We start from the raw sequence: 13001 nt of genomic DNA, 5'->3' as shown, positions 1-13001 counted from the left end.
CCGTGACATCTCTCAGGCTTCTCTCTGCAATAGCAGCGAGTTGCTGCGGCAGTATGCTGCGCATGAAATGGTACCTTCAGGCTTCTCTCTGGTCGCCGTGTGCACGAAAGTGTCTAGGGATATTGCAATTAAAAAGCACCCGGTATTGGTCGGTGGGGCAAGCAGGAGCCCCAGGAGCATGCTGAGAGATGCGACGCGAACAGACTTTGGGACGCTCGGGTCGGGTGATGTTTCTGAACGCAGTTCGGGAAAAGATTGGAAGATTGCTAGATTGTCGATTGCACGCTTCACGTAATATTGTTGTTGTTATCGTGTTTAATGCCATGATTAAGAAATGCTGGAATATTATAATCGTTCGGAGACAAATAATCGATAGCAACATTACTTAATACTTGTTTTATAACAATTATCCTTGCTATACAAGTGCTTGTACTTAGAGAAGTTACTTGTACGTGGAGAAATATCAGAAAGATCTTTTCGTGTCTTTTTCCCTGTATACGTCAAATTGACGTTATATATTGTGTGTATATATAATTAGGTGGAAAGACGCTCATTTTTTTGCTAGGTATAGGACAGATTGTGTAAAAGGTGTGCCAGATTGAAAATTCGAAGACTGAAAATGGAGGTTGGTTTCTCTTTCTCTTGAAACTAATATAATCTTTATTTTATGTGCTGTAAAGTTCTGTGCGAACTCAAATTTTTCTAATAGAATATATTGTGTTTATCCAATTTTTATATAATATAAATTATGATCGCGATCAATATATAATAATAATAATTTACTTTATACCAGTTAATATCGGTTAACTTTTAATCCACCAACTATAATATCTTGTTATATTGTCAGTTGATATCAACTGTACCAATCGATCAACAATACAACAAGCAAAGTTTTGTAACCTGACATTTTGTCCACAAAATGTCAGTAGAGACACAACAGAATATTATGACAGATTGACTGTAGGAATACAAGTAGAATCCATTGTAATTATTTAAATTTACCAGACAACCATCAGATTATTGAGCTTTGATAGCAAAATACTTAATCTCGACACAATTTGGGAATTGTTAAAATACATATATCATAGTATTCTCAAGTGTATCGATTGAAATTGTATACTAATGCTTTGTTCGCTGGTTGTAGATAGATGAATGCTCGGCCGGTGGAGATAGCGGAGCGGAGGAAGACGAGGAAGAAGCTTCGACGCACGAATCCAGAACTGACAGCAGTAGTAGTATGAGCGGTAGTAGTACAACGACAGACAGTGAGCAAGACAGTGGCGAAGATCATGCCACAAGCAGCAGCGAGAGCCACAGTTCTGCAGAGGAGGACGAGGACGAAAATGCAGAGTATATGGTGAACATTGAGAACCCTGATGATGTGGTAAAATTCATATTCTGTTTTGTATTTGGGTTGGCTTTTGTTCAGGGACACAGTTTGACTCGAATAACGTCCTATCTTTCTTGCTACACGCCAAGAAAGACGACCAATGTCTGTGGTACCTGTGCCACTAAACGAAAAGCACCCGTTTATACTTGACGGGAAAGTTAGCGAGATCACGGAGCAAAACTAGAATATTTTTATAATTCCTGTCTCATCACTAGGTCTGTGTATATACCGAGAGGTAAACTGCTGAAGGCATTGTGGTGTACAGATTTGTGGCATTACTGGGCACTACTGGGCTTTTTTTGGGGCCTTACAAAGATAAAATAAGATAATAAGATAAAGTAATGCTCACTGGGCATTAGGCATTGGTGTAAATGATTTTGGCCAGCGGTTTACCCCTCGATAAAAATAATCCCGCAAGTATAACATATTTTTTAATGATGCTTCTTTTCTGAAATATTTATCTTCAAAGTTACAATTTCTAAAATGTTATTCTTAATTAACCTTTATATTACTGTTCAGATCTTAATAACTTGTAATGATTAGTTTTAGATCTAATGAAGGTCTTTAAAACAATGTGATAAGTTTTTTGATACCAGGTCAAAGAGCCAAGAACGGACCACTTTTGACCCTTCTAATCTGCAAAACTTTCAAGTCAACATGTTTTTTAATTTTACAGTTTTTTTTTAAGATACTCCTTATCTTGTTAGAGAAAAGGTACTCTAGTTTCATTTCGTTAAAGGTTTTCAAGAAAAGCTCATTTAAATGATATAAAGTAAATTTTTATTTATTTTTATTTCTTTAAATTCATTTCGACAATGTCAAATTAATTATGTTAAAACTTATAATAATTATTATTTAGTTATTATACAGGATGTCTCTGACCCAATCTACCACCATTTTTCATAGGGGTACTCTTGTGTCAGACACCCTGTATTTTTTATAACTATCATTTAACTCTTATGTAACTCATAATATTTACTAAACATAAAAATAATTATTACAACTTGTTAAAATCTGAACAGTAATATAAAACAAAAGCTTGTAGAGATGGATCGCCAGTAAATAAAGAACAAATTGTCGACGTTATCCTTATTATTTAGTAATATAAAAGTTATTTAAGAATATAAAAAAACCTTTTTATAGCAACCTGTGGGGTTATTTTTACCTACTCTACAAGTCCACTAGAGATTGCCAATCTTTACAGAAACACCTTGTGTACGGGGTGAGTCATCTAACATGACGACCTTAAGGGATAATGACACTAGTGCCCGGAAAAACGGCCTAATTTTCACAATTTTTATGTGAATATAGTAAATGGAACACAAAATCTGTTTAAATGCCTTTATTGTACATACTTTGAAATGTATTCACAATTTTTTCAATTTTTTTTTACAAAATTGCGGCGTCAGAACTCGGCAAAGGAACCTGTTACTTTCAGCAGCCGGAAAGTAATAGGCTTTCTTTGCTGAGCTCTGGTGCCGCCATTTTATTAAAAAAAATTGAAATTTGTAAAGTTAAAAGTATGTACAATAAAAGCCTTGAAACAGATTTTATATTCCATTCGTTATATTCCCATAAAAACTTGTCAAAATTTTTCCTGTTTTTCCGGGTGCTAGAGTGGCACTTTCCCTTAAATAAATCGTAAAATATTTGCTCTATGAAAAAGTTATTCAAACAAAAGTGGCATAGTATCAAGGGGGACATATACGAGTATGTAGTAGAATGGTCACTTTTTGTGTTATACTAGATAGGGTGTAAAGTCAATAGTTACTGAGATCATTGTAAAACAAATTCAACCTCTTTTTTTAATGTGTAGATGTTTAAAATTTAAAATTAAAAAAATTATTTTATACAGCTGAAAATGTACAAGAAATAATTTATCTTTTTTAAAAAGTAAAAAGTTGCTACTTTTGAAATTTTTTAACGCATCTTTTCTCTTAATAACTTATTAAAGTATACAGATATTATTACAATTTGTTATAATAATTTATACTAATAAAATAATAATAATCTTATTAAATTAATAGTAATTAAATAAACTATAATAATCGATTTTACAATAAAATGGTTTTCAATCAAATTGAAACTTAAACGCCATTTAGGACCTGGCATAGGTGGTGGCCATTAAATTACTAACAATAAGTGAATCCATATACCGTCTTTTTCCACCCTGCACTGCGCGCCGTTACTATCGGACATATACAGTGTTTGCTGTTATCTAAATAAAATTATATAGATGAATATCTAGATAAAATTTTAGCGTTATCTTATCTTTATATATATAATAAAAATAAGTATTATCTACATCTGCATCTTAGATGAAAGAAAGTGTTATCTTTACTAAATTATCTAAGATAACGTACAGATAATTTGGTTTAGGGCCACATAAAAATACTTAACAGTTACACTATTTAAATATGGATGGCGTTGTAGACCATGCATTTATGTGTGTGTGTCATATAACTTAACCTGAATATATTCTATAGCCCCCTTTATAATTTAAATTTTTCTATACTTTTTTTATAACTTTTTCTACTATGTTTACATGAAGTCTTAAAAATATTATATGAAAATTATCTAGATGAATCATCATATAATTTTATCTTTTATCTAGATATATTCAAAGTGAAATCATCTTTATCTTATCGAAGATAAATTTATATATTTATCTTAGATAAGATAATCTTATCTAAGATAAATTTATATATTTTTATCTTATCTTCATCTAGCTAATTTTAAAATCATCTATGCACAACACTGGACATATAACAGATTTCCCCTAGGTGGGATCATTAGCGTCATGAATTCACGTGTTCTGGTTTTCATTAGGGATGGGAAACCTGCGTTGCTGCCAATATTAAAGTAAAACTACCGCAAGATCTTTGCGAACACTTCAGTATCTTCAAGGAGATGCTAGATTATCCACGTTTCTGGAACGAATGGCTTACCGAGAGCCAACGAGAAACCTTGTACAATCTCTTGCCTACTTTTCCAAAAGACTCCAATATAGAGGCGCAAATGGAAAGATCATTGCAAATGTTATTTAATAGAGAAAACGACAGGTAGTGATTATTAAAGATTTCTTTTTTTGCAAAATGAGAATAATAGATCGGGCCCCGGAATCGATTTATCTGGAACATTCGATTTAATTGAGACATAAAATGTATTGTAGATTTGGTGTAACGACATTGGACGCGTTTCATAATCATCTTTCCTCTGGTCACTATCGTCCTGATATCAAAAGAATACGCGGCTTGGTTCGTAAAGCGCAGAAAAGAAGATCGTTGTTTGAGGAACGGAAACGATCGTACGAATTGGCGAATCAGTTGCTAAAATCGCGCGAAAGTTTGTTATCAAACGCGTACAGACAAGGTTTCAATCAACCAGTGAACCGAACGGTATCTAAACTTCATTGGCGAAAATCACAACCAATAATGGGTGAGTGTCCGTTTCGTATTCGATGTCTTTCGATTGCTTATCTTTCTCCCGTACTTGGGCCATTTGGCTGAAAAGTACGAAACGACCGGGGCAGGGGGGGGGGGGAAGACAATACTAACGTGAGAATGAATAATAGTTGAGGAAAAGACCCAATTGCGCTATTTGGAGGAGCTAAACGCAGTTCGGGCGGAGCTCAGGACTAGCATGAGACTGTCCGCTGATACGACGTCCGAGAACGAAGAGAATTATCCTCATTATCATACAACTGGCGCTAAGCAGAAGAGAAAACGACGTTTTACCATGAGTCTTCAAGGATTGTCGGTCAAAGGCCTACAGCTCAATCATGAGGATGACACAATTCGACCTGTATTCTCCACCTTGCAGCGAATGGAGTACGCTTCTAATAGATCGTTGTTTGTACGCGAACAAACGGAGGAGACCTATCGTACTATGTTAATCGCACATAAAAAACGACGTGCCCGTCGTGACGTATGTATAGTGTTTCATTGTTTTGTTTACGGTTTTGTTTATTTAAGTAATAATTAACTAAACTATGCACACAGCTTCATCCGGAGCTTAACACCCAAGGAATTGCGCTCGCCGATCTCACGCAGAGATCGCAAATCGGTCAAAAGCAGAAGCTTACGATCGGCAATTCTATGAAGATAACGTCCGCTAAGAAGAAAATCAAGTTGGAACAAAACTCGTGTCTTCTGCCCACGCCAAAACTAGTAAACTCCAATTCTGTGAAACACGAAAGCGACAACAGCGATTACTCCCATACAACGGACGACAATAGACAATCCAATGTCGTAGACGTGGATTACAGTAAAATAACTATGCCTATCAAGTCGGAACCCGTTGAAGTGTACGATGTACAAACCAAAAAGAAAATGTAATTATGATCAACTGTATACATTAGATAAGTATCAGAGAATTATAACGTTTGATATGTTTCCCTCGTGTTTCTCACTTGCAGCAGCCCGGTGACTCAAAGGGTCAGCAAGCCAGCGGTAGCCAATGTACCAGAGATAAAAAAGGAAGTCGAAGACATGGAGTATGACAAAATCAAGACTGAATTAAATTTGGGCGTGAGCGAGGATGTGCTAGCTGAGACTGAGGAAGAGGAGGAGAATGAATCTAAGAAGGAGCTTGATTTGGACAGCATTGACATGATGCAGTTACCGATCCAACTTGATGACGGAATTGATATACTCGACGACGTCAAGTAAGTCCACTGTTTTGGTGTACGAGATAATAATTGTAATTAAGTTAATGCGCAAAATATTTAAATTCGAACGAATTGGCATTACAGGTGTGAAGATGAGAAAGTCATATCGATACCCGAGACGAAGATGACTGTGTCGGTCAATGAAAGTATTGATATTAACAACGGGGCAGAATTAATGCAAGAGACCCACACGTGCTTCTTCTCTCTGCTGCGGGACGCTTTTACCTCGAAGGGGGAGTACCGAATGAGCGCGGCAGAAATGAAGGAAGCGGTAACGCAGTGGCAAGGCAATCCCATCTCTCCTTTGAACGACTGGTAATACTGAATAAAACTCGGTGCCGCGATCGCAGATAGCGTTTCTCAACAAATTGTATGATATACTGAACTGTCGCAGGTATTCTCTAGTACCCTCGTGGCCTACTTTAGTACCATTAGCTCTGGGATTTCTTGCCGGCGAGTTAATGTATCCTCAAGATTTGGATCAGCGGCAAGAACGAGATCAAGAGCTTGTACCCTATCTGGAAAATAAGGGTCGAGGTGTATATGCGTGGATCGGTGCCGGGAGAGACTCTGATACCCGATTGCAGGACTTGTGCACAAAGTTCCTCATGTACAAGTAAGAACTGACGGCGAACACAGTTCCCGTAATCTTCAATTGCTGCATTATAGAATGTTACATTATAATGAAATTAAAATGTAATATTCTTAAATAACAATATTGAATAAGTGGATTTTTTAATTATAAAGAAATTTTGTAATTTTATAATGAAATAATTATGCTTTTTAGAGATGTATTGACGTCACCATACACTGCGACAACTAATATTGTAACACCAACAAAGTCGCAACAATCTCAACTCGCCTCGAGTAATAACAGCGCGAACAATAATGCGATCGTTACAAGCGGAATTTTGCAAAGCGGTAGAAGCGGAAGTCCAGCATTAGAAGCTACTAACGTGGACGCTAGTGCCGCTGGAACAGATTGGGAGCCACCTCGGCCGCTATTTCCCACGGAATGGAAAGTCCGTCCGTCCACGGTAGAAGAACGCGAGGAATTCCGGAGACAAGAGCGTATGCGTTACGCTGCGCCTCATAAAGCATTTACGTACCGCATGCATGGTTACGCGTCCGTAGTCGGCCCCGTCAAAGGAATTTACCAGCATAATGTTGGTATGTTGATTTTATGTTTTGTGATGTAAAGAATTTGAGTTGCCCTAAAAACTTATAATCATATTGTAACAAATATTAGCATCTGTGTATCACACATAGCGATACGTAGACAATTTAGATACATTTTTGGATGACATTCACTTCAAAAATTTATTTTCCCCCTTCAAATGCAATAACTTTTCCACATGACATTTTTCTATATAATCAGTAATAACCAAATTATTCGGGGTGGCAGAATTAAATGGACCACCTTGTATATCTTAGAAACTTTTTATAAAATAAATATGCTTTACATTTCTCTTATTATGAACATACTATATTACTATTAAAAATTTTATACTTGCTATAATTAATTATAACTAATAACTTTTACACTGTTAATTAGTAATAACTAAATTCTGTTTAATTAAGAAAACAATATTCTAAGAATATGTTTTTATGTAAAGTATTTTTAAACTCTCGGTAAGAAGACTACATTTTAGATTAACAAATTTTTTCTAATCATTAATTCTTATTACAGAGAAATATAAGATTAATCAAATTGTTTATATTAAGCTTCAGGACAAACCAAGGCTCGAGGACATTCGTTACTGGTGCCGGATCGTCCAAACTTCGTAACAATTTTAGCGCTAGTTAGAGATGCTACTGCTCGACTTCCCAATGGCGAAGGAACTCGAGCTGATATTTGTCAGTTACTGAAGGATTCACAGTACATCATAGAACAAGACAATGACGAGAAGGAAGGATACCTCCATTCTGTGGTATCGGGAGCGCTTGATAGATTGCATTACGAAACAGATCCCTGTGTTAGATATTATCCTCGTCGAAAGGAGTGGCTCTATCTTCATCGAGGACGATCTGAATCTGAATTTGGTTCGTTAGCTGTTTATTTATCTTGGTTATTTTATACATTGTTTATTATGTGACGCGAATATTTCTAAAACATTTACAATTCCAACTTGCTCATGTCATTGTATCAAGATAATTTTTTTGTCTCATAGAAATGGTTCACCAACAATTGCAAGGTATTGCAAAGAATAAGAAAAGCGTTGGCAATACGTCGCGAAATAAAGTGGTGCAACCAATCCTGAAGTCAGCCAATATAAATAAAGAACAGTCTTCGAATACTAAGGAAGTTGTTCTGAAGAAAGAAAGGCGAGTGACAACTATGCCTACGCAACCCGTTATTCCTAAGTAATCAACTTGTATTTATTTACAAACTGTACAATGTTTGAGAAAAATTAATTACCTACGTTTATCATGTTTTCCGCAGGAAAGAGCAGCGTAAAACTGAAGAGAAAATTATTCCTGATCATCCTATTCCCCCTGAACATTCCGTTAATACTAATGTAGAAATGGCAGTTAGCGCAATAACATCAGCGATTTCTACTGCCGAGACTCCTGCGTCCGTTGCGTCGGTCGTGACCTCTTCGGCTCCGATCACAAATGTAGCGAGCGCAGAACGAGATAACACTGCAATAGACACGAAATCGCAGCTCGCTCCGATAACGATGGTGAAAAAGGCATCCACCATCGGAGGGAAACCAATCGCTGTGCTCAAGACAAACGCTACTCAGAGTCTATTGCAATCGAATCAACACAATTTTCCGCATCACCAAATTCAAGTGTCGACGTCCGCTGGCCTGCAAACCATTCGTCTGTCTGGACATTCTGTACTGCAATCCGCACAGCAATCCGTTGCAACCAGTAATAATTCTAACGTGCTAAACGGAACTGCGGCAAACTTGACGACGATACTACCATCTACAAAAGCGCAAAATCAGCCACAGCAGCAGCCGGCTATTGTAGCAAATCAAGCGGGGAAAAGTATTCTACAAACTACCAATATAAAACAACAATCGCAGCAACAACAACAGCAACACGTGTTACCAGGCAAAACTCTCTTGGCATCGCAGATTAAATTAGTTAGCTCAAGTCAAATTAAATCGTTACTCACGAGCCATGGCCTTCAGGGTCAAACTATATTCATCAAACAATCCTCACCGTCAAATAATCAATCGCAGCAACAACAATTACAACAGCAGCAGCAGCAACAACAGCAGCAGCAACAACAGCAATTGAAGGTACCTCTGCGCGCGAACCTCGTTTTTACGTATATTATTTACCTCCATTTAAATTTTATTCTAATTTCAGCAACAACAACTCCAGCAGCAACGAGTCGCGGCTAATCAGCAGCAGCCTATACAACAAACTCCGGGAATGCAACGCATAATTGCACAAATCGGAGGGAAACCGATTGCCGTGCAGATACAACAATCGCCTCATCATCATCAACAGCAGCAACAGCAACAAAAGATACTTGCGAAAGTTTTAACTAACAGCAGCGGGGGGCAGATTATTTCTGTTGAGAGTTTGCTAGCGCAGAAAGGATTGAAATTGGCTACTGCCACTGGTCACGCTAATCAGCTTAATAGGCAAGGCAAGCAGGTCATACAGGCTCAATATCAGGTAAGCGCACTTTATATCTTTAGTTTATTTATTGACATTTATTGACTAGAGTACAATCTTTTGATCATAACAATTTGGATTGCGAAAGTGTTGGAAGTACAATAACAATTAAATATACATAATGGTAAAAACAATAATATAAAGAATCGTAAAAGAGTGAAATGCATAATTGAATTCAAATATATAGATATACATATGCTTATAAAAATTAAATAACTTGAGTCTTCAACTACCACTTTTAGTCTTAAAAAAAAGCCTCTATTAATTTGTCTACAAAAAAATGTTTGTGCACGAAGAAGTAATTTAAAAATCTCTTTCTATCACTGTTAGAATATCAAAAGTCTTATTATCAAGAATAATAATTATATCTTCGTCAATTAAATTAGAATAAGTATCCCTAATGGAAATATTTTGCTGAAAGTACTATAAAATCGATGAAAAGTGAAATAAGAGTTATTTAAAAATTACTGATTGTACCTCAAAATAAAACATCATTTTCTTTATGAAATTCAATATAATATTGTGAGATAAGGAAAGTTAAAGTGTACCGTTGAAAAATAATAAAAATATTTTGAAATTTCCTGAATTTAACTGTTACATTATTAAAAAACTTAGTAATAAATAGCAAAATTTTATTATATTTTCAGTAAAACATTTTCAACCGAGATATGTGTGTGTGTGCGAGAGAGAGAGAGAGAGAGAGATTCTTTTCATTCTTTTAACAATATTACATGAATATTTGTAGGTGGTGCCACAAGCGCAAGCATCTTCTAGTCAATCAAAAATAATAGCAGTGAGCACGCAACATCAGCAATCTCAGCCGCAACAGGCTCCGACTGTCCGAATGGTTACCGCTCAACTCGCGGGAAAACCCATTGTGTTAGCGAGCAGTAATAAAAACGTTGGAGTTGCAGTGAGCACCAGTGGCGGGAACGTAGTATTAGGCAAGCAGCCAGCCACTCAGCAGCAGCAGCAACAACAGACGCAGCAACCGATTATCTTGCCGAGCCAGCTGCTCAACATCAAAACGTTGCATGGACTCAAAGTAATCCCCACGCCAACTGGATTAAAAACCGCAGGTGGTGCCGTGTACGCTCGAGTTATCGCTCCTACGACGATAGCTTCCACACAGGCTACATCGAATCAACAGCAGACACTTCAAGCGCAATCGCCAAGGAACACCTCGTACAACACACCTTGACAGAATTGATATTGTTTACATATATATGTTTGTACTCGATTTACTTGGCACCACTTCTTTGACTGTTCATATGTTACTCAGATTATTAATTGAAACCTTCGAAGTAATGTCTCATTACACACGCACTTGCGTATACAGAGTGGGCCATTTTAATCTATGCACCCAGATTTCTTTGTACCTGAGACAGATACGGAAAAATGGTTCAGACAAAAGTTGTTCAAGATAATGGGGGTCATCTATCTGTGTAACTAGCTTTAACCTTGAGATTACTTTTCAAGGTTATTTGAAGATCAAAGTGGTTTTTTTTAATGGGAACCCCTATTTTTTTATTACATATTCTTATAACTTACCTCGAGAGCTTTCCAAAATGCTATAATAAAGTATATTTTTATTAAAAACTTTTCGAGTTATTAAGGTTTGAAAGTTCCGATATTTTGTAATTTATGTCAAAATATTAGAACTTTCAAACCGTAATAACTCAAAAAGTTCTTAATAAATAATACTTTATTATAGCGTTTTGGAAAGCTCTCGAGGTAAGCTATAAGAATATGCAATAAAAAATAGGGGGTCCCGTTTTAAAAAACCACTCTGACCTTCAAATAACCTTGAAAAGTAGTCTCAAGGTCAGAGCTAGTTACACAGATAGGTGACCCCCATTATCTTGAACAACTTTTGTCTGAACCATTTTCCCGTATCTGTCTTAGGTACAAAGAAATTTGGGTGCATAGATTAAAATGGCCCACTCTGTATATAAAATGACTTCTATATACATATAAATATATACATATATGTAGAATATATATATGTAATGTATACACGTGCTTAAATGTACATATGTGCGTGTATAAATTTGTCTTTAGATATACAAATATACGTTTCAAGAAAGCGAGTCTTGTACAAGGAAAGATCAATTATGTAACTACACTAATTTAATTAAGAAATAAGATTATAGGACCGAAAAAAAATTGAAAGAACGTATAATGAAGATACACGCAATTAAAATTAAAACTCATAATTAAACTGATATCACTAAAACTGAATTACCGTGTACTTATATCATTGAATTTGGATTGTGATCTGGATAGCAGCAGCAGATAGCTATATAAATGTATCATCTAAATAAATAATTTGTCTAGATACCTGTTTGAAGTAACAAACTAGAAAATACTTCCTGATTTAATTATCTCGTACGACTAGTGGAGAATACATACTAGATTTTAGAAAATCAAGTAGAGAAAATTAAATTGAATAGTTCAATTATACTTTGCATGACATACATATATAACATAATATAACTGAACCTATTTTATCACATATTTAGAAAAGTATTGTGCAATGTAAAGTTAGCATATAAATAAACACATCTCACATCTATAATAAGAAGATATTAAATTTTCAAATTGTAAATATCCAAGAAAATAACGTGAATTAAAGAAATAGTCGATGACCATATCACAATAGATCATGGTTCTACATGTTAAATTGTAGGAATATTAAGTAATATTAATTTGTAGTGTATCAAGATGTGTATAACCAATTGAATCATATAAATTATCTTTAATCAGGTGCATTAACGAGGGACAATATTATCTATAATGTATAAACGAGAAAATAATTTCTACAAAAGTTAACTAAAAATTTTATCGAGCAAGCGAGAATGCCTTTAGGTCCGAGCAAGATATTGGTAGCCTAATAATTGTAATCTAAATTGTGAATTCATATACAGCTTTCTCCACCTTGTCCTGCGCGCGCCGATTTCTTTTCAGACATAACAGTTTTACTTACAATTAGTTGAAATCATTGTCGTCAGTGAATTTACATATTAAAATCGATAAACGATTTCCAATTATTTTAAATGCTATACTTAACATTCAATAGCCTCCTCCCCGTGACGGGTGTCTTAAAAACAAATATAATATTCCGTCAAATTTCGACAAGTATTTAGAAGATAACATTTTTGTCTTAATAAAAGTCGAAATTTGACGGAAAATCAGTGTTGCGGTAGAAAATTTTTAATTTTTTTATATTACATCCCTTAGCAAATGACTCTTAATTACAATTCTACTATACATACTATAATATACTATGTAATATACTATAAA

At 35.5% G+C, this 13001-nt stretch overlaps 1 protein-coding gene across 5 annotated transcripts; it reads left to right on the top strand.

Annotated features, from left to right (window-relative positions):
* Positions 1-189: 189 nt before the first annotated feature.
* Positions 190-12036, top strand: LOC105558656 (nuclear factor related to kappa-B-binding protein). Of its 5 annotated transcripts, none has more exons than XM_012006459.1 (16): positions 190-625; positions 1145-1384; positions 4220-4452; positions 4563-4828; positions 4965-5317; positions 5392-5723; positions 5808-6056; positions 6144-6374; positions 6454-6675; positions 6847-7229; positions 7785-8102; positions 8231-8423; positions 8503-9313; positions 9384-9698; positions 10444-10735; positions 11627-12036. In XM_012006459.1, the coding sequence occupies exons 1-16, from the start codon at positions 620-622 to the stop codon at positions 11656-11658; spliced, it is 4476 nt and encodes a 1491-aa protein (XP_011861849.1). In that variant the 5' UTR covers positions 190-619; the 3' UTR covers positions 11659-12036. The 5 variants fall into 5 exon arrangements, with proteins under 5 accessions (XP_011861849.1, XP_011861846.1, XP_011861848.1 ...); XM_012006456.1 differs by lacking the exon at positions 11627-12036 and having other exon boundaries at positions 190-448; positions 566-625; positions 10444-11235; XM_012006457.1 differs by lacking the exon at positions 11627-12036 and having other exon boundaries at positions 191-291; positions 566-625; positions 10444-11235.
* Positions 12037-13001: the final 965 nt, after the last annotated feature.

Source organism: Vollenhovia emeryi, unplaced genomic scaffold (genome assembly GCF_000949405.1).
Source record: "Vollenhovia emeryi isolate VEMERY1.0 unplaced genomic scaffold, V.emery_V1.0 DF939324.1, whole genome shotgun sequence".
Classification (NCBI taxonomy): domain Eukaryota; kingdom Metazoa; phylum Arthropoda; class Insecta; order Hymenoptera; family Formicidae; genus Vollenhovia; species Vollenhovia emeryi.
The sequence above is the reverse complement of the archived record's forward strand: the minus strand, read 5'-3'. Positions and strand labels throughout refer to the sequence as shown.

Coding starts and splice junctions, on each gene's coding strand:
- LOC105558656 (XM_012006456.1), top strand. Junction 4,829..4,964: donor AAAATCACAACCAATAATGG/GTGAGTGTCCGT, acceptor AATGAATAATAG/TTGAGGAAAAGACCCAATTG. Junction 7,230..7,784: donor AATTTACCAGCATAATGTTG/GTATGTTGATTT, acceptor GTTTATATTAAG/CTTCAGGACAAACCAAGGCT.